This window comes from Mya arenaria, chromosome 15 (assembly GCF_026914265.1).
Source record: "Mya arenaria isolate MELC-2E11 chromosome 15, ASM2691426v1".
Taxonomy (NCBI): Eukaryota; Metazoa; Mollusca; class Bivalvia; order Myida; family Myidae; genus Mya; species Mya arenaria.
Window position 1 is genome coordinate 32,849,757 of NC_069136.1, and position 21,281 is coordinate 32,871,037.

At 38.4% G+C, this 21,281-nt stretch overlaps 1 protein-coding gene across 4 annotated transcripts in view; it reads right to left on the reverse strand.

Moving 5' to 3' along the window:
* Window positions 1–21,281, reverse strand: part of LOC128220055 (protein timeless-like) — a 194,449-nt gene that overhangs the window by 116,146 nt on the left and 57,022 nt on the right. For all 4 annotated transcript variants that reach the window (XM_052928308.1, XM_052928307.1, XM_052928310.1 and 1 more), the window contains 5 exons: window positions 20,718–20,812; window positions 18,047–18,108; window positions 13,240–13,447; window positions 11,577–11,710; window positions 1,862–1,922 (listed from right to left, as the gene is read on the reverse strand). In XM_052928308.1, the coding sequence (XP_052784268.1) occupies window positions 1,862–1,922; window positions 11,577–11,710; window positions 13,240–13,447; window positions 18,047–18,108; window positions 20,718–20,812 (560 nt within the window). The remainder of the gene's footprint in view (window positions 1–1,861; window positions 1,923–11,576; window positions 11,711–13,239; window positions 13,448–18,046; window positions 18,109–20,717; window positions 20,813–21,281) is intronic.

Sequence of the window (21,281 nt, forward strand, 5' to 3'; positions counted from 1 at the left end):
AGGGTCACCCAGGGAAGCTTCCTGTAAAGTTTCATTGAATATGGAGTGGTAGTTATAGAGGAGATGTTTTTTTAAAGCAAAATAGGAAGTCATCAATTTTGTTGTTGTTGCTGTTGTTGTTGATCAACCCATACCCCTTGTTGTCTTTATATAGAGGGTCACCCAAGGAAGCTTCCTGTAAAGTTTCATTGAATTTGGACTGGTAGTTTCAAAGGAGAGGTTTTTGAAAGCAAAACAGGAAGTCGGCCATTTTGTTGTTGTTGTTGTTGATCAATCATGACCCCTTGTTGTATTTTTGTAGAGGGACACCCAAGGAAGCTTCCAGTAAAGTTTCATTAAATTTGGACTGGTAGTTTCAGAGGAGATGTTTTTTTAAAGCAAAACAGGAAGTTGGCCATTTGTTGATGTTGTTGTTGTTGATCAATCGTGACCCCTTGTTGTATTTTTGTAGAGGGTCACCCAAGGAAGCTTCCTGTAAAGTTTTATCGAATTTGGACTGGTAGTTTCAGAGGAGATGTTTTTTTAAAGCAAAACAGGAAGTCAGCCATTTTGTTGTTGTTTCTGTTGTTGTTGTTGATCAACTGTGACCCCTTGTCACCCAAGGAAGCTTCCTGTCAAGTTTAATTGAATTTTGACTAGTAGTCAGACTGCCCAAACAGGTCAGAGTGTAAGTGTAGACGACTGCAGTATTGTGTATGTTAATTTTCGTGCCAAAATATTGTAAAATTTTATGTTCAGTTTATAAGTGATTTAACACTTTGGGAATGTTATTTTTTATGATGTTTTGAAAGGTTTATTATATATCTTTAAGACTAACAAAAAACCCTGATTAGTGGGATGTCAATTAGCAAAAAAAGCTGATTAGTGGTCTTTTGTACAGTACTGGTAACTTAGCCAAGATCTTGGCTGAGGTGTTAAAACCCTAAACAACCTCGGATTAATTGATCTTAATCTCATTGCCTAATTGTCTCATCAGATTCCGATATGAGTATCATGCTGTGCAGTTTTTGAAATTTCATGATAGTATTGAACCCTAAATGGTCCAAAGCCAATAAACCAATTCACAGGAAATCGGCCCCTACTGCGACACCAATGCAATTAGCAGGAGATGCACAGCAGGGGATTATAATGCCAAATATTCCTTAAACTAGACCTTTAAGTAATTAGACAAGTTGTTTATTGCATCATGTTGTTTAAAGTAACAGATTATTAGGGTATTTTAGGATGATTGATTGAATTTTGAGATTTTTAAACAAAAATAATAAGGCCATTTATTTTTTCAAGAGCGGTAGATTTCGATGGTAGAGTGGTATAGCAGTAAAGGGGTCTCAAATGTGGTATATTTTACATAGGGCCGGTAAAGTTCACATGTCTGCTTGACCCCTTCCCCATCAAAGCAATCCAAAGCTAGTTCTTCATGTAAGCTATCTACTCACATAGTTTTATGACACCAGTGCTCTTATAACCTTATTAACAATTATTTCAAATAATAAAATAATAACTATGTTGTTGTTGCTGTTGTAGTTGTTGGCTGCAGTGTGGGCGACCAGTGTAAACATTTGAACAAACTTGGACCCCTTGATAGTGCTTTATAAATAAGATCTAAACTGTTAATGAAAATTATATTTTTTAAGATTTCTTTCTTTTCTTAGCTCTATGGCCTCTAGTGTGCAACAGGCCTGAAAAATTTGATCAATTTTGAAAGAGACCATTGCCATGATGTTTCTGATTAAAGTGAAAAAAATGTAATTTGAAGCCAATTTGTTTTCAACAAGGTGATCACAAAAGCTCACCTTGAGCACTTTGTGCTCAGGTGATGTTATAAAAAAGAAAAGCACTAGATGATGACAAAATGGCGTACCTTTTGTTTTGAGTTGAGCAAGAGAAGAAGAACTTCCTCCAATCCGCACTCCAGCAGCAGCCTATAAAAAGCAGACAAAACATTGTAGTACAGTCATAATTAACATAGTATAAATACAGGAGATCAGCAGATGTAGTACAGGCACATCTATACACATTATCAATACAGGAGATCAGCAGATGTAGTACAGACACAGCTATAAACACTACCAATACAGGAGATCAGCAGATGTAGTACAGATACAGCTATACAAACTACCAGTACAGGTGATCAGCAGATGTAGCACAGGTGATCAGCAGATGTAGTACAGGCACAGCTATACACACTACCAATACAGGTGATCAGCAGATGTAGTACAGACACAGCTATACACACTACCAATACAGGTGATCAGCAGATGTAGTACAGGCACAGCTATACACACTATCAATACAGGAGATCAGCAGATGTAGTACAGATACAGCTATACACACTATCAATACAGGAGATCAGCAGATGTAGCACAGGCACAGCTATACACACTATCAATACAGGTGATCAGCAGATGTAGTACAGGCACAGCTATACACACTATCAATACAGAATATCAGCAGATGTAGTACAGGCACAGCTATACACATTATCAATACAGAAGAGCAGCAGATGTAGCACAGACACAGCTATACACACTATCAATACAGGTGATCAGCAGATGTAGCACAGGCACAGCTATACACACTATCAATACAGGTGATCAGCAGATGTAGCACAGGCACAGCTATACACACTATCAATACAGGTGATCAGCAGATGTAGTACAGGCACAGCTATACACACTATCAATACAGGTGATCAGCAGATGTAGCACAGACACAGCTATACACACTATCAATACAGGTGATCAGCAGATGTAGTACAGGCACAGCTATACACACTATCAATACAGGTGATCAGCAGATGTAGTACAGGCACAGCTATACACACTATCAATACAGGTGATCAGCAGATGTAGCACAGGCACAGCTATACACACTATCAATACAGGTGATCAGCAGATGTAGCACAGGCACAGCTATACACACTATCAATACAGGTGATCAGCAGATGTAGTACAGACACAGCTATACACACTATCAATACAGGTGATCAGCAGATGTAGCACAGACACAGCTATACACACTATCAATACAGGTGATCAGCAGATGTAGCACAGGCACAGCTATACACACTATCAATACAGGTGATCAGCAGATGTAGCACAGGCACAGCTATACACACTATCAATACAGGTGATCAGCAGATGTAGCACAGGCACAGCTATACACACTATCAATACAGGTGATCAGCAGATGTAGCACAGGCACAGCTATACACACTACCAATACAGGTGATCAGCAGATGTAGTACAGACACAGCTATACACACTATCAATACAGGAGATCAGCAGATGTAGTACAGATACAGCTATACACACTATCAATACAGGTGATCAGCAGATGTAGTACAGACACAGCTATACACACTATCAATACAGGAGATCAGCAGATGTAGCACAGGCACAGCTATACACACTATCAATACAGGAGATCAGCAGATGTAGTACAGGCACAGCAATACACACTACCAATACAGGTGATCAGCAGATGTAGCACAGACACAGCTATACACACTATCAATACAGGTGATCAGCAGATGTAGCACAGACACAGCTATACACACTACCAATACAGGTGGTCAACAGATGTAGCAGAGGCACAGCTATACACACTATCAATACAGGTGATCAGCAGATGTAGCACAGGCACAGCGATACACACTACCAATACAGGTGATCAGCAGATGTAGCACAGACACAGCAATACACACAATAATACAGGAGAGCAGCAGATGTAGCACAGACACAGCTATACACACTATCAATACAGGTGATCAGCAGATGTAGTACAGATACAGCTATACACACTATCAATACAGGAGATCAGCAGATGTAGCACAGACACAGCTATACACACTATCAATACAGGTGATCAGCAGATGTAGAACAGACACAGCTTTACACACTATCAATATAGGTGATCAGCAGATGTAGTACAGGCACAGCTATACACATTATCAATACAGGAGATCAGCAGATTTAGTACAGACACAGCTATACACACTATCAATACAGGAGATCAGCAGATGTAGTACAGATACAGCTATACACACTACCAGTACAGGTGATCAGCAGATGTAGCAGAGGCACAGTTATACACACTACCAATACAGGTGATCAGCAGATGTAGTACAGGCACAGCTATACACACTACCAGTACAGGTGATCAGCAGATGTAGTACAGACACAGCGATACACAGGCACAGCTATTCACACTACCAGTACAGGTGATCAGCAGATGTAGTACAGACACAGCTTTACACATTATCAATACAGGTGATCAGCAGATGTAGTACAGGCACAGGTATACACATTATCAATACAGGAGATCAGCAGATGTAGTACAGACACAGCTATACACACTACCAATACAGGTGATGAGCAGATGTAGTATAGGCACAGCTATACACACTCAATACAGAAGAGCAGCCGATGTAGTACAGGCACAGCTATAAAAACAGAAATAGTGTTGTTTTAGCAGCTTTATATATTGATATCCGATTAATGACTCTCTTCATGCTGGTAATTGATTAAGTCAGTGTTCTTGATGCAGGGTAATTATTTTGGATGATTTTTTTTTTTAATCGACTGTTTTTGGCAGTTTGCACTATGGGGAATCAGTAGGCTCTCCAGCAATACCTCTGAAAACAAGAGCGGTCACAGACAGCTATATCCCCTGCCTCATGGGGGCTTTTTTTGTAACGAAAGCCAATCAATGGTAAGGGTAGTTTCTCAGGAACATAAGAAATGCGTAAAATTAAGAAAATAAAGAAAGGGCAATAACTCTTCCTAAAATGGTTGAATTGCGAAAGCCCGACAATATGCGCTGCTTCACTATATAGTCATCAATCTGTGAAAGTTTGGTAGAAATTGCATGAAAAACGTAGAGGATTTGTGAAGAAACCAATTTTAAATGTAAAATAAACAAAGGGCAATAACTCTTTCAAAAATAGTCAAATCGCAAAAGCCTGACAATATGAGCTGTCTCACTATATAGTCATCAATCTGTGAAAGTTTGGTAGAAATCGCATTAAAAATGTAAGAGGAGTTGCGAAGAAACAAATTTTAAATGTAAAATAAACAAAGGGCAATAACTCTTTCAAAAATGGCCGATTCGCGAAAGCCCGACAATACCCACTACGTCACTATTATGTCATCAATCTGTGAAAGTTTGGTAGAAATTGCATGAGAAACGTAAGAGGAGTTGCGAAAAAACCCAATTTTAAATGTAAATTAAGCAAGGGGCAATAACTCTTTCGAAAATTGTCGAATCAAGAAGGCCCGATAATATGCACTGTGTAACTATATAGTCATCAATCTGTGAAAATTTGGTAGAAATTGCATGAAAAAAGTAAGAGGAGTTGCGAAGAAACCAATTTTAAATGTAAAATAAGCAAAGGGCAATAACTCTTTCAAAAATGGTCAAATCTGGAAAGCCCGACAATATGCGCTGCTTCACTTTATGATCATCAATCTGTGAAAGTTTGGTAGAAATTGCATGAAAAAACGTAAGAGGAGTTGCGAAGAAACCAATTTTAAATGTAAATTAAGAAAGGGACAATAACTCTTTCGATGCACTGTGTAACTATAAAGTCATCAATCTGTGAAAGTTTGGTAGAAATTGCATGAAAAACATAAGAGGAGTTGCGAAGAAACCAATTTTAAATGTAAAATAAGCAAAGGGCAATAACTCTTTCAAAAATGGTCAAATCTGGAAAGCCCGACAATATGCACTGCTTCACTTTATGATCATCAATCTGTGAAAGTTTGGTAGAAATCGCATGAAAAACGTAAGAGAAGTTGCGAAGAAACCAATTTTAAATGTAAAATAAGCAAAGGGCAATAACTCTTTCAAAAATGGTCAAATCGGGAAAGCCCAACAATATGCGCTGCTTCACTTTATGATCATCAATCTGTGAAAGTTTGGTAGAAATCGCATGAGAAATGTTAGAGGAGATGCTAAGAAATGAAAGTGGGACAGAAGGACGCACGCACAGACGCACGGAATTGCGCCTACCATTACTATATCCCCTCGCCTTATCAAGGCGGGGGATAAAAAAACTAGGAGAAAACTAGAAATCTTTCAAGCAGAAAACTAGGAAAAACTAGGAATACTGACACAAAAACTAGGAGGTATTATCAGATAAAGTATACCTTACTACTTCTCTACTGTCCAATAACCTTACATATAAGTGTTCAGCTGACTGTAAATATGCTTCTGTTTGGTGTCACTTCAGCATAGTCCAACCTTATATCACCATGGTTGAAGGCCAAACTATGTATCAGTGACATGAAACCACTACTGCCAGTAGCATAGGCAAGTCAGCTGAACATCTATCTACATTGTTTTCTGCATGAAAATCTTCAAAACACAATGAAAACACAAAATTGAAACTTTCAGACATGAAAAACTAGGAATACTAGGAGCATTTTAGAAAAAACTAAGAGCACTTTAAAAAAACTAGGAAAAACTAGGATCAGCTGGAGAGCCTGAATCAGTATACACAAATTTTCTCTTTTCTTCAAATAAGAAAGCATGCCAACTAAAGCAAGATATAAAACAAATGTTTACATCCTACTTATTGGAATAAATTATTCCTGATCGCAACTAGGTCTGTATTCTGATTTCCGTATCCAAATATGATTAACCGAATTAAGGTCAGCTGATGCAGAAAACAAAATTGACATAATACTGACCTTGTAGTGATTACAGTACAATTTATGAGTGTGAGTAGGCTTTCAACTTTTACTTTATTGCATGCAACAGTTTTCAAGCCCTTTCATTTGTTTCATTTAACGTAAAAAGCAGAATTTGTTGAAAACACAGATATCGATGGTGGTTATGAACTGCCAACATGAAATTTATCAGAGATATATTTTACAAAATTTATATATTCTATTTTTTCATATCATATTTTTTCATGTCTTAAAAAATAATCATTTTGTCTTCTTGTCCTTATTCAAGAATTCTCTGCAAAAAAATGTGCCATTTGGCAGTAGAATGTGTGGAATATTTTTCTGGGGAAAGTAGGCCCTTGATTTTCTAAAATGTGTTTAGAAATGATAAAATAAGATGTTACGATTAACCGTTAAAATCAATTAACACCATCATGGCACTGTTTTGACATATATAAAATTTAAAGACAGTTTTCACACAAATAAATGTCCAACAACAACAGTCTTTAAATAATCAATAAGCAGATTGGTTATTTTTACCATACTTCCCTTCCATATTATCACCATATCATTGCAAACAACAGTGGCGGTTCTGCCGCGGGGGCACATAGGGCCCGTGACCCCCCCCCCCCAGCGGGCCGGCAAGTAATGTTTTTGGCGGCACATCTTTATTGATTTAAATGTACAAAGTTGTTTTGTCACAATTTAAATTTTATATCAGCATTTGAGCAAATAAACAACCTGATTATCGAGAATAATATAGTATACGAAACAAAAAAGTCTTTTGAAAAATGACATCCAGGCCCGAACATTCGTTAAAAAAAAATTGGCGCAGCATTTTACACAGACAGCTGATCAAAAGTAGACCAATATGGCTTCAGTTATACGCGTAAGTTTACTGTTTTCAGAATATATCATCTACCAAAAATATAAGTTGTTTTAAACTGTTAACATGTGCACATTATATGTTCGTCATTGCTTTAATAATGTCAGTGTGTGCCAACAAGATATGTGTGTGCATGACGTGCATTAAACAAAAGTTTAAATTCAAAACGTTGCCGTTTTGAAACTTTCCATATCAGCCTTTATTTACTTCTAGTTATCTGAACTATGCTAGAGCCTTTGTAAATTAATACGTAATAATTTATTTGAAACCCTTTTCTTTCAATTTGTTGTCAAGTTGTTTTTATTTCAGTTAACTTAAATTTATAACAATGACATCCGAAGTACCTACAGTATTGTTGAGTGCAATCAATATACTGTAGTTTAGATTTATATAGCACTGATTTTAAAGCATAAATGTGTGTGTCTCAGGTGGACGAGTGGTTAACGACTTAGCCTGTTAATCCGTCGACCCTGGTTCGATTCCCAAAAACGGCAAGATATCTTTGTTGTTTTTTAAAGGTTTATCTCAGTAAATGATATCTTTTTAATTCAATTTATCTACCAAACATTATTGACATTGAAGACAAATGTTAATTCCATGTCATTCAAAAAAAGTTTGATATGTTTATAATAAGTTGGGCCCCCCCCATTTAGAAAGTCCTGGATCCACTGCTGAACAAGTTTCATAACAGATCATGTGCAACAAGTTTTTTTCCAAACATGTGGAGCATGTCTGTTAGGTTTCGTAACATAAATGTAATTTGCAGGTATTCTCCTTTATAGTTGCACTATGACTGTTTTTCACTTAAACAATTATGTGAAATATTTAAAAGTTACTCACATCAAGCCATATTTTTTGAGTTAAAAAACTAGAAGCGCCGCAATGCAACAAAACCAGATTTTTGTTATGGGCAATTAGAAATTATAGCCAATTAATTTGTTGTATGACTTTATCTTTACTTTTATCAAAAAGAGACGTAACTGAAAATTACTGTTGGCGTAAACCATTTTTCTATTTTTAGTAATAGTGACCTTGACCTTAGCCCCTCCCCACTCAAAAGCAATTCCAAGCTAGCTCTTCACATAAGCTACCTACACACTAAGTTTCATCAATATCTATCAATGCTAACTTATGTTATTGGGCAGAAACCATTTTTCTATTTTTAGTAACATGCGACCTTGACCTTAGCCCCATCCCCCTCAAAAGCAATCCCAAGCTAGCTCTGTACATAAGCTACCTACACACCAAGTTTCATCAATATCGGTCAATGCTAATTAAAGTTATTGGGCAGAAACCATATTTCTATTTTAAGTAACAGTGACCTTGACCATTTTTCTATTTTAAGTAATAGTGACCTTGACCTTAGCCCCTCACCACTCAATAGCAATCCCAAGCTAGCTCTTCACATAAGCAACTTACACACCAAGTTTCATCAATATCGGTCAATGCTAACTAAAGTTATTGGGCAGAAACCATTTTTCTATTTTAAGTAACAGTGACCTTGACCTTAGCCCCACCCCCCTCAAAAGCAATCCCAAGCTAGCTCTTCACATAAGCTACCTACACACCAAGTTTCATCAATATGTGTCAATGCTAACTTAAGTTATTGGGCAGAAACCATTTTTCTATTTTAAGTAACAGTGACCTTGACCATTTTCCTATTTTAAGTAATAGTGACCTTGACCATAGCCCCTCCCCACTCAAAAGCAATCCCAAGCTAGCTCTTCACATAAGCAACTTACACACCAAGTTTCGTCAATATCTATCAATGCTAACTAAAGTTATTGGGCAGAAACCATTTTTCTATTTTTAGTAACAGTGACCTTGACCTTAGCCCCACCCCCCTAGCTCTTCCCATAAGCTACCTACACACCAAGTTTCATCAATATCTATCAATGCTTACTAAAGTTATTGAACAGAAACCAATGTTTGACGCCCGCCCGCCCGCCCAACGACAATCTCATTCTAATAACCCGGTTTTCGTTGAAAACCTGGTTAAAAAAGCAGTTACATAAATCCACAGTTACTAAAAACGAAGACTTTTTTAACCCTTTTATTTTAATGATTGTATTGATTTCACAGTGTCAACATATATGTGCATTTTTAAAGATGATTGGAAGACAATCAATATTTCAGGCATGGTAGGTAACCAACCTTCCAGGACATTTACTGCACAGTAAAGTCAACAGTCCTCCTAAAATGGTAGGTAACTTCCAGGATATTTACTGCACAGTGAAGTCAACACCCCTCCTAAAATGGTAGGTAACTTTCAGGACATTTACTGCACAGTGAAGTCAACAGTCCTCCTAAAATGGTAAGTAACTTCCAGGACATTTACTGCACAGTGAAGTCAACAGTCCTCCTAAAATGGTAGGTAACTTCATTTGTTACAAACATGGTAAGCTCACCTACCAGAAAAAGTGCCTTCAAAATAACCTTGCAAGACCTGTGGAGTGTTGTGTAACCAGAGTGCTATTTGTTTGAGTCATGGAAGTACTCTACTAACCTTAGCAACTGTAAACAAGTGTCAGATTGTCGAATAATTTTAAAATCTGACCTGGTATGACAAAGATAGGGACCAGACACTAACTATTATCAGTAGGGCTTATATAGAAAAATGTGCTAAGTTCAGAAGGTTGCAGTTGAAGGTAGAGACACAAGCTTATGTGTGACACATCCTCACATTTGGTGGTCACTTCTTCCAAATAGATTTAACATCCAACCAAGAATAAGAATTATATGGACTGGACAAAAACAGGTCGAACTGACAGACACATAATAAGTTCAGAAGGTTGCTGTGACCCTGATCTTAAAGGTGGGGGCAGGGGTTCTTGTGAGCAACACATCCTCATAATATTTGGTGGTCGATTTAGTCAAATAATTCCAAAATCTGACCATGAAGGAGAAAGACAAGGACCTACCGAAAAAGGGACAGACCAACTGACTCGACGACATCCATGATTTCTTTGTGAAGCAGGGTATAAAAACCAACAATAGTATTTTTGGTTATAAACAAGCATTTTCAGTGAAAAGATATCCCCCGCCAACGAAGGCTTGTTTGTGCTTGATGACTTGTTTGTGCTTGAAGGTTAAAATAAATCTCAGAAAGAATAAGATAAGCACATTGGTTTTACTGAGAAAAGGCTGCAAACAATGATTTTTTAATAAATCAAGGGCAATAACTCTAAGGAAAATTGACCAATCCAAAAGAAAAATAGACAGGCATCATCACAGTATGTTGGTTCTTATTTATTCGAAGTGTCATGAAATTCTACCAGCTAGTTGCATAGAAAAGGCTGCAAACATGGATCTTTTAATAAATCAACGGCAAATAACTCATATAGAAATTACAAAATCCAAAATATAAATAAACAGGCATCATCGCAGTATGTTGGTTCATATTTATTTCAAGTTTCAAGAATTTCTACCAACTAGTTACTGAGAAATGGCTGTAAATGAGAGTTTTCAAAAAATCAAGGGCAATAACTCCAAGTACAATTGACCAATCCAAAAAAAAAATGAACAGGCATCATCCCAGTATAGTAATTCATATTTATTTTAAGTTTCATGAAATTCTGCCAGCTAGTGACTGAGAAATGGCTGTGAATGTGCATATTTCAAAAAATCAAGGGCAATAACTCCAAGGACAATTGACCAATCAAATTTTTTTTTGGATGGGCATCATTCCAGTATAGTGGTTCTTATTTATTTTAAGTTTCATGAAATTATCCCGGCTAGTTACTGAGAAAACGCAGGTGACGGACGGACGGAAGGAAGGACGGACGGAAGGAAGGACGGAAGGAAAGACGGACGGACAGAAGTACGGACGGACAACGCCATTTCAATATCCCCCTCCCTATTTTATATGCTGGGGATAATAAAATACGTTTTCTAAAAAAATAGAAAAAGAGCAGAAAGGATTTAACCCAATGTTTTTTACAGTTCATTTCAGATGCAGATTTTGTCTGGCCTGGCTCAAGAAGACTACCCTCGAGAAAGTTTCTTAGAAAGTGACCTACCTGAGGAACGTGAAGTGAAGGTCAGTCTGATCTAGCTCCTTATTGCCTTTGGGAATATGGAGAATATTACGCAGCAACAGCAAACACTCTTTAATTGCTTCACAGTCGCTATCAATCAAATCATACTGCCCAGCCTGAAAAATAAACATTGCAAACAAAGAAACAATAATATCAGTCATAAGGCCTACAAAAAAAATACATTTGGTTCGGGTTACCCGACCCTTCCTACGGAATAGGCGCCGACCCTACCGTTTTTATAGTCAATTTAAAAAAAAATAATTGAAAAACTAAAAAAAAAAATTCATTGCTTTTCAATATGTAGTTTAAAACCTTTAATGCTTATACAGAAGGTAATTTTAACACCACTCTCCAATGATGAAAATTACATTCTTATATAAAGCCTTATAAAAAAAAAAAAAAAAAAAAAAAAGCCTACCTACCCTACCTATTTTTGAAAAGGATGTTACCCTTACAAAACATTTTTTTTTATGCCTAAGCAATAGATTAATACATATGTTAATAAATAGATTTACACATTTGTGCAGTGTTTTCATGATTATTTGCATGACTCAGCGATTATCAGTTTTGCGGCCTTGAGGCCGATTATCGATTATCATTTTGCGGCCCGTAGAACGTTCTCACGTGAATTTAATTTTTGTCGACTGTAATAATTTCTTAACTTAATTACTTAATAATCACAATTTGTTGATCTTCTTGAACGATTGATTATTAAAATCCTAAAGGGAGGCAAATGCAGGCACAGTTAGGAACCTATGCTAGTGTTTCATAACCAGTGTGGACTATAAGGGCGGCGTTTTGTTCATTCGGCATACACAATATAAAAACAAAACAAAGGAAGCAGCAAAATTGAATCTATTTGAAAAACATAGGTGGTGAACAATTGAAATTGATGGGAACATGAAATGACAACAAACTGTTTTTTTCCTATTTGGTTTACTCTCAAAATCTAAATTTAATTTTAGAATTACGTGACTTATCGTAGTCAAGCTAGAAGCAAATAAAAAAACAAAACTGGATTGCAGGTAAACTTTAAAAGAAGATTTTAAACTTATGGCAAAAGAAAAAAACATATGTATTAAAGAGTTTAATACAAGGCTTATCCGGGCCATTGAGTGATAATTGGCCCTTGTGCTCAAAATGTCCATCGACTACGTCTTGGGCCATTATGAGTCAACCTCTAAATATTTTATTCTTAATATATTCATTTAAGTTAAAAAGTTAACCTAATAAGGTGGGGACTAAAAGCAAACCAGAAGGATAAAGTTTCTACTGATGGACAGTCATGGATCTCTGATAAATGGAGATTTTCAGAATGGTGAGGAATTCTAATGCAAAAACTAGGTTATGGGCAAATATAAATGAAACACAAACAAGAGGGCCATGATGACCTGTTTTTCACTGGAGTAAATGAGTTTGTTGGGGCATCATTTAAACGATCCTGGTAGAGGCCCACTAGACAAGGCTACAAACCAAATATCTTAAATGAGAATTGTTATATCAATTAAGAAATATTTTTTTTTATATAATTAAGAATTATCCATACACACTTTACCATTAAAATTGCTTCCTGCAGAGGCGCTATTATTTTAAAAAAATAATTGAACAATCTCAATATTTGAATCATTTATCTTAATAATCTTACATCTTTAACTATTTTGTTCACTTCAACGAAGATGGACTGTATAAACCTCTTGTCTGTACAGCTTTCAGCCGCCTTGGTTAGCATGGTTTCTATCTCTGGTATCCATGGTAACATGATGGAAGTGGCCTCTGTATCACTTGAATGCTGACCGCTCTTGCCTACCTCCTGTTGCAGGCATTCTATAGGCTTGGTGAGTTTGCCAAGTAATCTGTGGAAAAGCAAATAAAGCTGGGTGAGTTTACACAGTAGTCTGTGGGTGAACATATACAGACTAGGTGAGTTTGGAGAACATATACAGGCTGGGTGAGTTTGCCCAGTACTCTGTGAGGGAAAATATGCAGGCTGGGTGAGTTTATCCAGTAGTCTGTGAGAGAACATATACAGGCTGGGTGAGTTTACCCAGTAGTCTGTGGGAGAACATATACAGGCTGGGTGAGTTTGCCCAGTACTCTGTGGGAGAACATATACAGGCTGGGTGAGTTTGCCCAGTAGTCTGTGGGAGAACATATACAGACTGGGTGAGTTTGCCCAGTACTCTGTGAGGGAACATATACAGGCTGGGTGAGTTTGCCCAGTACTCTGTGAGGGAACATATACAGCCTGGGTGAGTTTACCCAGTAGTCTGTGGGAGAACATATACAGGCTGGGTGAGTTTGCCCAGTACTCTGTGGGAGAACATATACAGGCTGGGTGAGCTTGACCAGTAGTCTGTGGGAGAACATATACAGGCTGGGTGAGTTTACCCAAGTAGTCTGTGGGAGAACATATACAGACTGGGTGAGTTTACCCAGTACTCTGTGGGAGAACATATACAGGCTGGGTGAGTTTGCCCAGTACTCTGTGGGAGAACATATACAGACTGGGTGAGTTTGCCCAGTAGTCTGTGGGAGAACATATACAGGCTGGGTGAGTTTGCCCAGTACTCTGTGAGGGAACATATACAGGCTGGGTGAGTTTGCCCAGTACTCTGTGAGGGAACATATACAGGCTGGGTGAGTTTGCCCAGTACTCTGTGAGGGAACATATACAGGCTGGGTGAGTTTGCCCAGTACTCTGTGGGAGAACATATACAGGCTGGGTGAGTTTGCCCAGTAGTCTGTGGGAGAACATATACAGACTGGGTGAGTTTGCCCAGTAGTCTGTGGGAGAACATATACAGCCTGGGTGAGTTTGCCCAGTACTCTGTGAGGGAACATATACAGGCTGGGTGAGTTTGCCCAGTACTCTGTGAGGGCACATATACAGGCTGGGTGAGTTTACCCAGTACTTTTTGAGAGAACATATACAGACTTGGTGAGTTTGCCCAGTAGTCTGTGGGAGAACATATACAGGCTGGGTGAGTTTGCCCAGTACTCTGTGGGAGAACATATACAGGCTGGGTGAGTTTGCCCAGTACTCTGTGGGAGAACATATACAGGCTGGGTGAGTTTGCCCAGTAGTCTGTGGGAGAACATATACAGGCTGGGTGAGTTTGCCCAGTAGTCTGTGGGAGAACATATACAGGCTGGGTGAGTTTACCCAGTACTCTGTGGGAGAACATATACAGGCTGGGTGAGTTTACACAGTAGTCTGTGAGAGAACATATACATGCTGGGTGAGTTTGCCTAGTAGTCTGTGGGAGAACATATACAGGCTTGGCCAGTTTGCCCAGTAGTCTGTGAGGAAACACATACAGGCTAGGTGAGTTTACCCAAGTACTCTGTGGAAGAACATTTACAGGCTGGGTGAGTTTGCCCAGTACTCTGTGGGAGAACATATACAGGCTGGGTGAGTTTGCCCAGTACTCTGTGAGGGAACATATACAGGCTGGGTGAGTTTGCCCAGTAGTCTGTGGGAGAACATATACAGGCTGGGTGAGTTTGCCCAGTAGTCTGTGGGAGAACATATACAGGCACGGTGAGTTTGCCCAGTAGTCTGTGGGAGAACATATACAGACTAGGTGAGTTTACACAGTAGTCTGTGAGGGAACATATACAAGCTGAGTTTAGCCAGTAGTCTGTAGGAGAACATGTTCAGACTAGGTGAGTTTACACAGTAGTCTGTGAGGGAACATACACAGGCTGGGTGAGTTTACCAAGTAGTCTGTGGGAGAACATATACAGGCTGGGTGAGTTTGCCCAGTAGTCTGTGGGAGAACATATACAGGCAGGGTGAGTTTGCCCAGTAGTCTATGGGAGAACATATACAGGCTCAGTGAGTTTACCAAGTAGTCTGTGAGGGAACATATACAGCAGGGTTTCCGCCAGCCCTTTATGGCTTGTCGGCCCGACGTGCCTTCCGCTGGCGAGGCCAATTACCGTCACGCGTTAATTATGCCGACATGCTTTAATCCGCGTACCGACAATCCTTATCAAAACAATCATCAGTTTTGACAATACACAATTTTGTTGCGATTGCAACGGTTGCAACGGTTGACTGACAGCCAGAAGGCGTGTCGGGACTATTATGGCATTTGTATCAGCCATTCAGGATCGACGACAGCATGAAGGCATGTCGGTGAGGTTGAACAGTGCCAATTAACCAAACTCCTCCTATTTTTTATCAGAATGGGAATGTGTAAAAAACACCACTGTCGTAATTTCGACCTTCATCCCTGTGATCATCTATGGACGCAAAGTAAACAATAAGTGTTTATTGATTTCGGTAACATAAATCATGTGTCGTTTTATTTTGTTTCTTAATCCCGAGTCCGTTTGTTAACCAATTATTAAATTATAATTGAGAACCGTGTTAAGATATCTGTGTTATTAACAAGGGTTATGCTATGTCGTCGTAATTAATTGAGTCGCGTTCCCGTCTTTAGTTTAAAAGTGTAAAGTTATATTTTGTGTTGCTTATTATTAACCTTTGATTATTTTATCGTTCTTTTAATTTATTTAGAAAAAAAGATAAATAAATCTGAAAGTACACATTACATTCCCTTAATTATATTATTTAGCCAACCCGGCTTTAAAAATATTAGCTGTTGCAGCTTTAAATACGAATACACGAGCAGTCGCTTTGCTACGGGCTCTTTTGTGTTCCAGCATGCAGCGTGCTTTACACGTTTTGCTGTGACGTCAACGGTGTCAATATAAATAATACCCGCACTAAACGAAACATGGGTTGATCAATATCGTCGATATTGTATTGTCGGAAAACTTGAGAAATACCAATAATTAAGGAAGAGAAACCATTAAACCTTTTCACAAATAATTTTAATGTTAATCAGACTTTAGTTGGTAATTCTAAATCATGGGAACATAACTGTAAACTTGTTTAAAATGCAGGAAATTGAACCATTTTGAATACGAAAATATAAAAAAATCGACGTAGGGAGGGGACACCCCTCACAAACCCTCCCCTTCCGACATTCCTTATGGAATTCCTGGCGGAAACCCTGTACAGGCTCAGTGAGTTTACCCAGTAGTCTGTGGGAGAACATATACAGGCTCAGTGAGTTTGACCAGTAGTATTATAAGAGACCAAATAGATGCTGGATGAGTTTGACTAGTGAATCCTTGGAGAGACCACATACAGCCTGGGTGAGTTTGACCAGTAGTTTTTTATACACCACATACAGGCTGGGTGAGTTTTCAGCCTGTAGCACAATGAGCTCATCAAAAGATAACTTAATCTTATCAATTAACAAGAGCACCGCGAAACGGAGCATTATACGCCCGAAGAAGATTCGGCTTGAGGTCTTTAATAAACATTTAGGTTATGCTAGTATACTGCTTACTAAATGTGAACTTCAAATATTGAAACGGAATTGCTAACGCCCCCCAGTGAAATTAGCCTTTGAGGTACGGACCTGGAAAGCATGCTTGACAAATCCTTTTAATGTAGAGATAATTTGTATAAAGTTATTTGAAAATTGCTTTAGTAGTAACCCAGTTATGGCCTGGACATGGAATTGCTAACGTCCCCCCCCCCCCCATGGTGATTCTAGTATTTGAGGTATGGACCTGAAAATTGCGCGCGACACATCCTTTTAATGTAATAATGCTTTGTATAAAGTTATTTGAAAATGACTTCATTAGTGACCAAGTTGTGGCCTGGACACGGATTTGCAAACACACCCCCATGGTGATTCTAGTCTTTGAGGTATGGACCTGGAAATTGCGTGCGACACATCCTTTTAATGTAGTGATGATTTGTATAAAGTTATTTGAAAATTGCTTTATTAGTTACCAAGTTATGGCCCGGACATGGAATTGCTAACGCCCCCCCAGTGAAATTAGCCTTTGAGGTATGGACCTGGAAAGCATGCTTGACAAATCCTTTTAATGTAGAGATTATTTGTATAAAGTTATTTGAAAATTGCTTTAGTAGTAACCCAGTTATGGCCTGGACATGGAATTGCTAACGTCCCCCCCCCATGGTGATTCTAGTGTTTGAGGTATGGACCTGGAAATTGCGCACGACACATCCTTTTAATGTAATGATGCTTTGTATAAAGTTATTTGAAAATGACTTTATTAGTGACCAAGTTGTGGCCCGGACACGGATTTGCTAACGCACCCCCATGGTGATTCTAGTTTTTGAGGTATGGACCTGAAAATTGCGCGCGACACATCCTTTTAATGTAGTGATGATTTGTATAAAGTAATTTGAAAATCGCTTTATTAGTTACCAAGTTATGGCCCGGACACGGAATTGCTAACGGACGGACAGACAGACGGACAGACGATGGAGGCCATAACATAATACGACCCTTCGGACGTATAAAAATAAGCAATTAATTTGGAACAGTTATCTATTACAATAAAAGCATATATCAGGTATACAAACTATATGTTAACTGTGTTAACAATAACAATAGTACCTTATAACCATATAAAACAAGTCAGGGTCATCTTTCACTGATGTTATCAGCGGAACCAAGTCCTGGAATAAAATATGATTTGGTCAAACCTCTGGCCGCAATTATAACAGGATCAAACAAATCTTACAATTTTATCTTTTTAATGTAATTTCTAATTTTGAGACTTTTAATGATAACCATGATATGCTATTTTTGGTAATACAAAATCAAGTATTTAATGGCTAAATGAAGTAAGTTATTTAAAATTTGTTCAATGATTAAACATCTTTTTAGGCTGCAAAATACTACAGATAAAGAAACTATTTACTTTTTAGATGGCCAATTGTGGTAAATAAACATCCCTGGGTTAAGCATGAGCCATTGAAGTAAATGAACCTTCTCGCTGTGTTAAGCATGGCTCATTGTGGTACCTGAACTTTATTTCTAGGTAAAGCACATGGCTCTTTGTTAAACTGTACTTAATATCCCTGGTTCACACACATGTCCCTTTGTGATAAATAAACCTTCTCCCTGTGTAAACCATGGCTCATTGTGGTACCTGAACTGTATCCCTGTGTAAACCATAGCTCATTGTGGTACCTGAACTGTATCCCTGTGTTAACCATGGCTCATTGTGGTACCTGAACTGAATTCCTGTGTAAACCATGGCACATTGTGGTACCTGAACTGTATCCCTGTGTTAACCATGGCTCATTGTGGTACCTGAACTGTATTCCTGTGTTAACCATGACACATTGTGGTACCTGAACTGTATCCCTGTGTTAACCATGGCGCATTGTGGTACCTGAACTGTATCCCAGTGTAAACCATGGTGTATTGTGGTACCTGAACTATATCCCTGTGTAAACCATGGCGCATTGTGATACCTGAACTGTATCCCTGTGTAAACCATGGCTCATTGTGGTACCTGAACTGTATTCCTGTGTTAACCATGGCTCATTGTGGTACCTGAACTGTATCCCTGTGTTAACCATGGCGCATTGTGGTACCTGAACTGTATCCCTGTGTTAACCATGGCGCATTGTGGTACCTGAACTGTATCCCTGTGTAAACCATGGCGCATTGTGGTACCTGAACTGTATCCCTGTGTAAACCATGGCTCATTGTGGTACCTGAACTGTATCCCTGTGTAAACCATAGCTCATTGTGGTACCTGAACTGTATCCCTGTGTAAACCATAGCTCATTGTGGTACCTGAACTGTATTCCTGTGTTAACCATGGCTCATTGTGGTACCTGAACTGTATCCCAGTGTAAACCATAGCTCATTGTGGTACCTGAACTGTATCCCTGTGTAAGCCATAGCTCATTGTGGTACCTGAACTGTATCCCAGTGTAAACCATGGCTCATTGTGATACCTGAACTGTATCCCTGTGTAAACCATGGCTCAATGTGATACCTGAACTGTATCCCTATGTTAACCATGGTTCATTGTGGTAAATGAACTTTATTCCTTGGCTAACCATGGCTAATGTGGTAAATGAGCTTATCCCTGTGTCAAGCAGGGCTCATTGTTATTCATAGGCTTACCATGGCTCATTGATGTGACTAAATGTTATCGCTGTGTTAAGCAGGGCTCATTTTGGTACCTTCTGAGTTAAGTATGGCTTATTGTGGTTCAGTACCTGAACTTTATTCCTGGGTAAACGATGGCTTTTTGTGGTATATGAACTTTGTTAAGCATGGCCCATTCAGGTACTGTGAAATCATTAATGTTCGTGGGGCATTAATGTTCGTGGTTTTCGTGGGTTGGGTGATCCACGAATTCAAGATCCCACGAAATATAAACCCTTTATTCACTTTTTCAATTGCCTTGTTACGTACATACTTTAGTATATTATTTACAGAGGTCGCAGTATGCAGTGTTAAAACCTGTCTCACTGTATAACTTACGATCATTATTCTGTTAATATATTATAACTGCCTTTAACAAATAACGAACCAAATCAATTAAATGTAATTTATGCAGCAAATGACAATTATAAGCACGTGTTTAAACGTGTGCTGTTAATGAAAATCTCCAAGTTTACAAGATGTGCGTGATAAGTGTCTGTACTCGATTTTTCTTATTTAATGAAATAATTAATCGATTACTAGTACATTGAAGGTTACTAAGCACCGAACGTGACAATATACGCACCTTTTCGGTGTTTTCACAGTTTGCAAAATTCTTAATTGGCATTCAATGGCTTCTCTATCTGTATTTATAATCAGGGTACATCCTCTTTTATTACCTTTATTTTCAAGTAAATCGATAAGTGACATGGGTATATGCACTAATTGGCATGTCGTACCACATTAGCGAGTGTCATAAACCGAGTGACGTAGAAGACGGAAATCACGGGCCAGTGCGTGGATATTAGGCAGACGATCTAGGACGATCGCATCTTCGATTTTTTTTTTCAAAAATGAAAATCCACGAATTCAAGTACCCACGAAATTGTTTTTTTTCGGCAAACCACGAAATTTCATGCCCACGAACATTAATGATTTCACAGTATTTGAATTTTTCCTAGTTTCAGCATGGCCCATTATGTAAAATGAACTTTAACCCTGGGCTAAGCAAAATCAAGAATCAAATGCCTGTTTCAGCCATGTAAAAAAACTCTGTATTTCCTCCAACACAACTGAGTATGACGTATGTATAAGTTGCCTGTAACATTATAAGTACCTTCTGCAGTATGTTGGATGCAGCGAGCTGTCTGAGGGTCTCCCTCGTCAGTGGGTCATCCTCCTCCACCTGCTCCAAAATTCCTTCCACACTCTCTGTAATGCAACACACCAAAATCAAGATTCCATTCACGCACTTTGTTATACAACACACCAAAATAAAGATTTAACTCCACACCCCTTGCAGTAATTTAACACACAAAATAAAGATTCCATTCACACTGTCTCTGTTATACAACAAACCAAAATAAAGATTCCCTCCACCCTCTCTGAAAATCAACACACCTATATTAAGATTACCTCCACCTTTACTGTAATAAGACACACCTTTATAAAGATTCCCTCCACCCTCTCTGTAATATGACACACCTATATTAAGATTCCCTCCACCCTCTCTGTAAAACGACACACCAATAAAAACCTCCAACCTCTCTGTAATATGACAAACCTATATAAAGATTACCTCCACCCTCTCTGTAATATGTCACACCTATATAAAGATAACCTCCACCCTCTCTGTTATACGACACACCTATCTAAAGATTCCCTCTACCCTCTCTGTAAT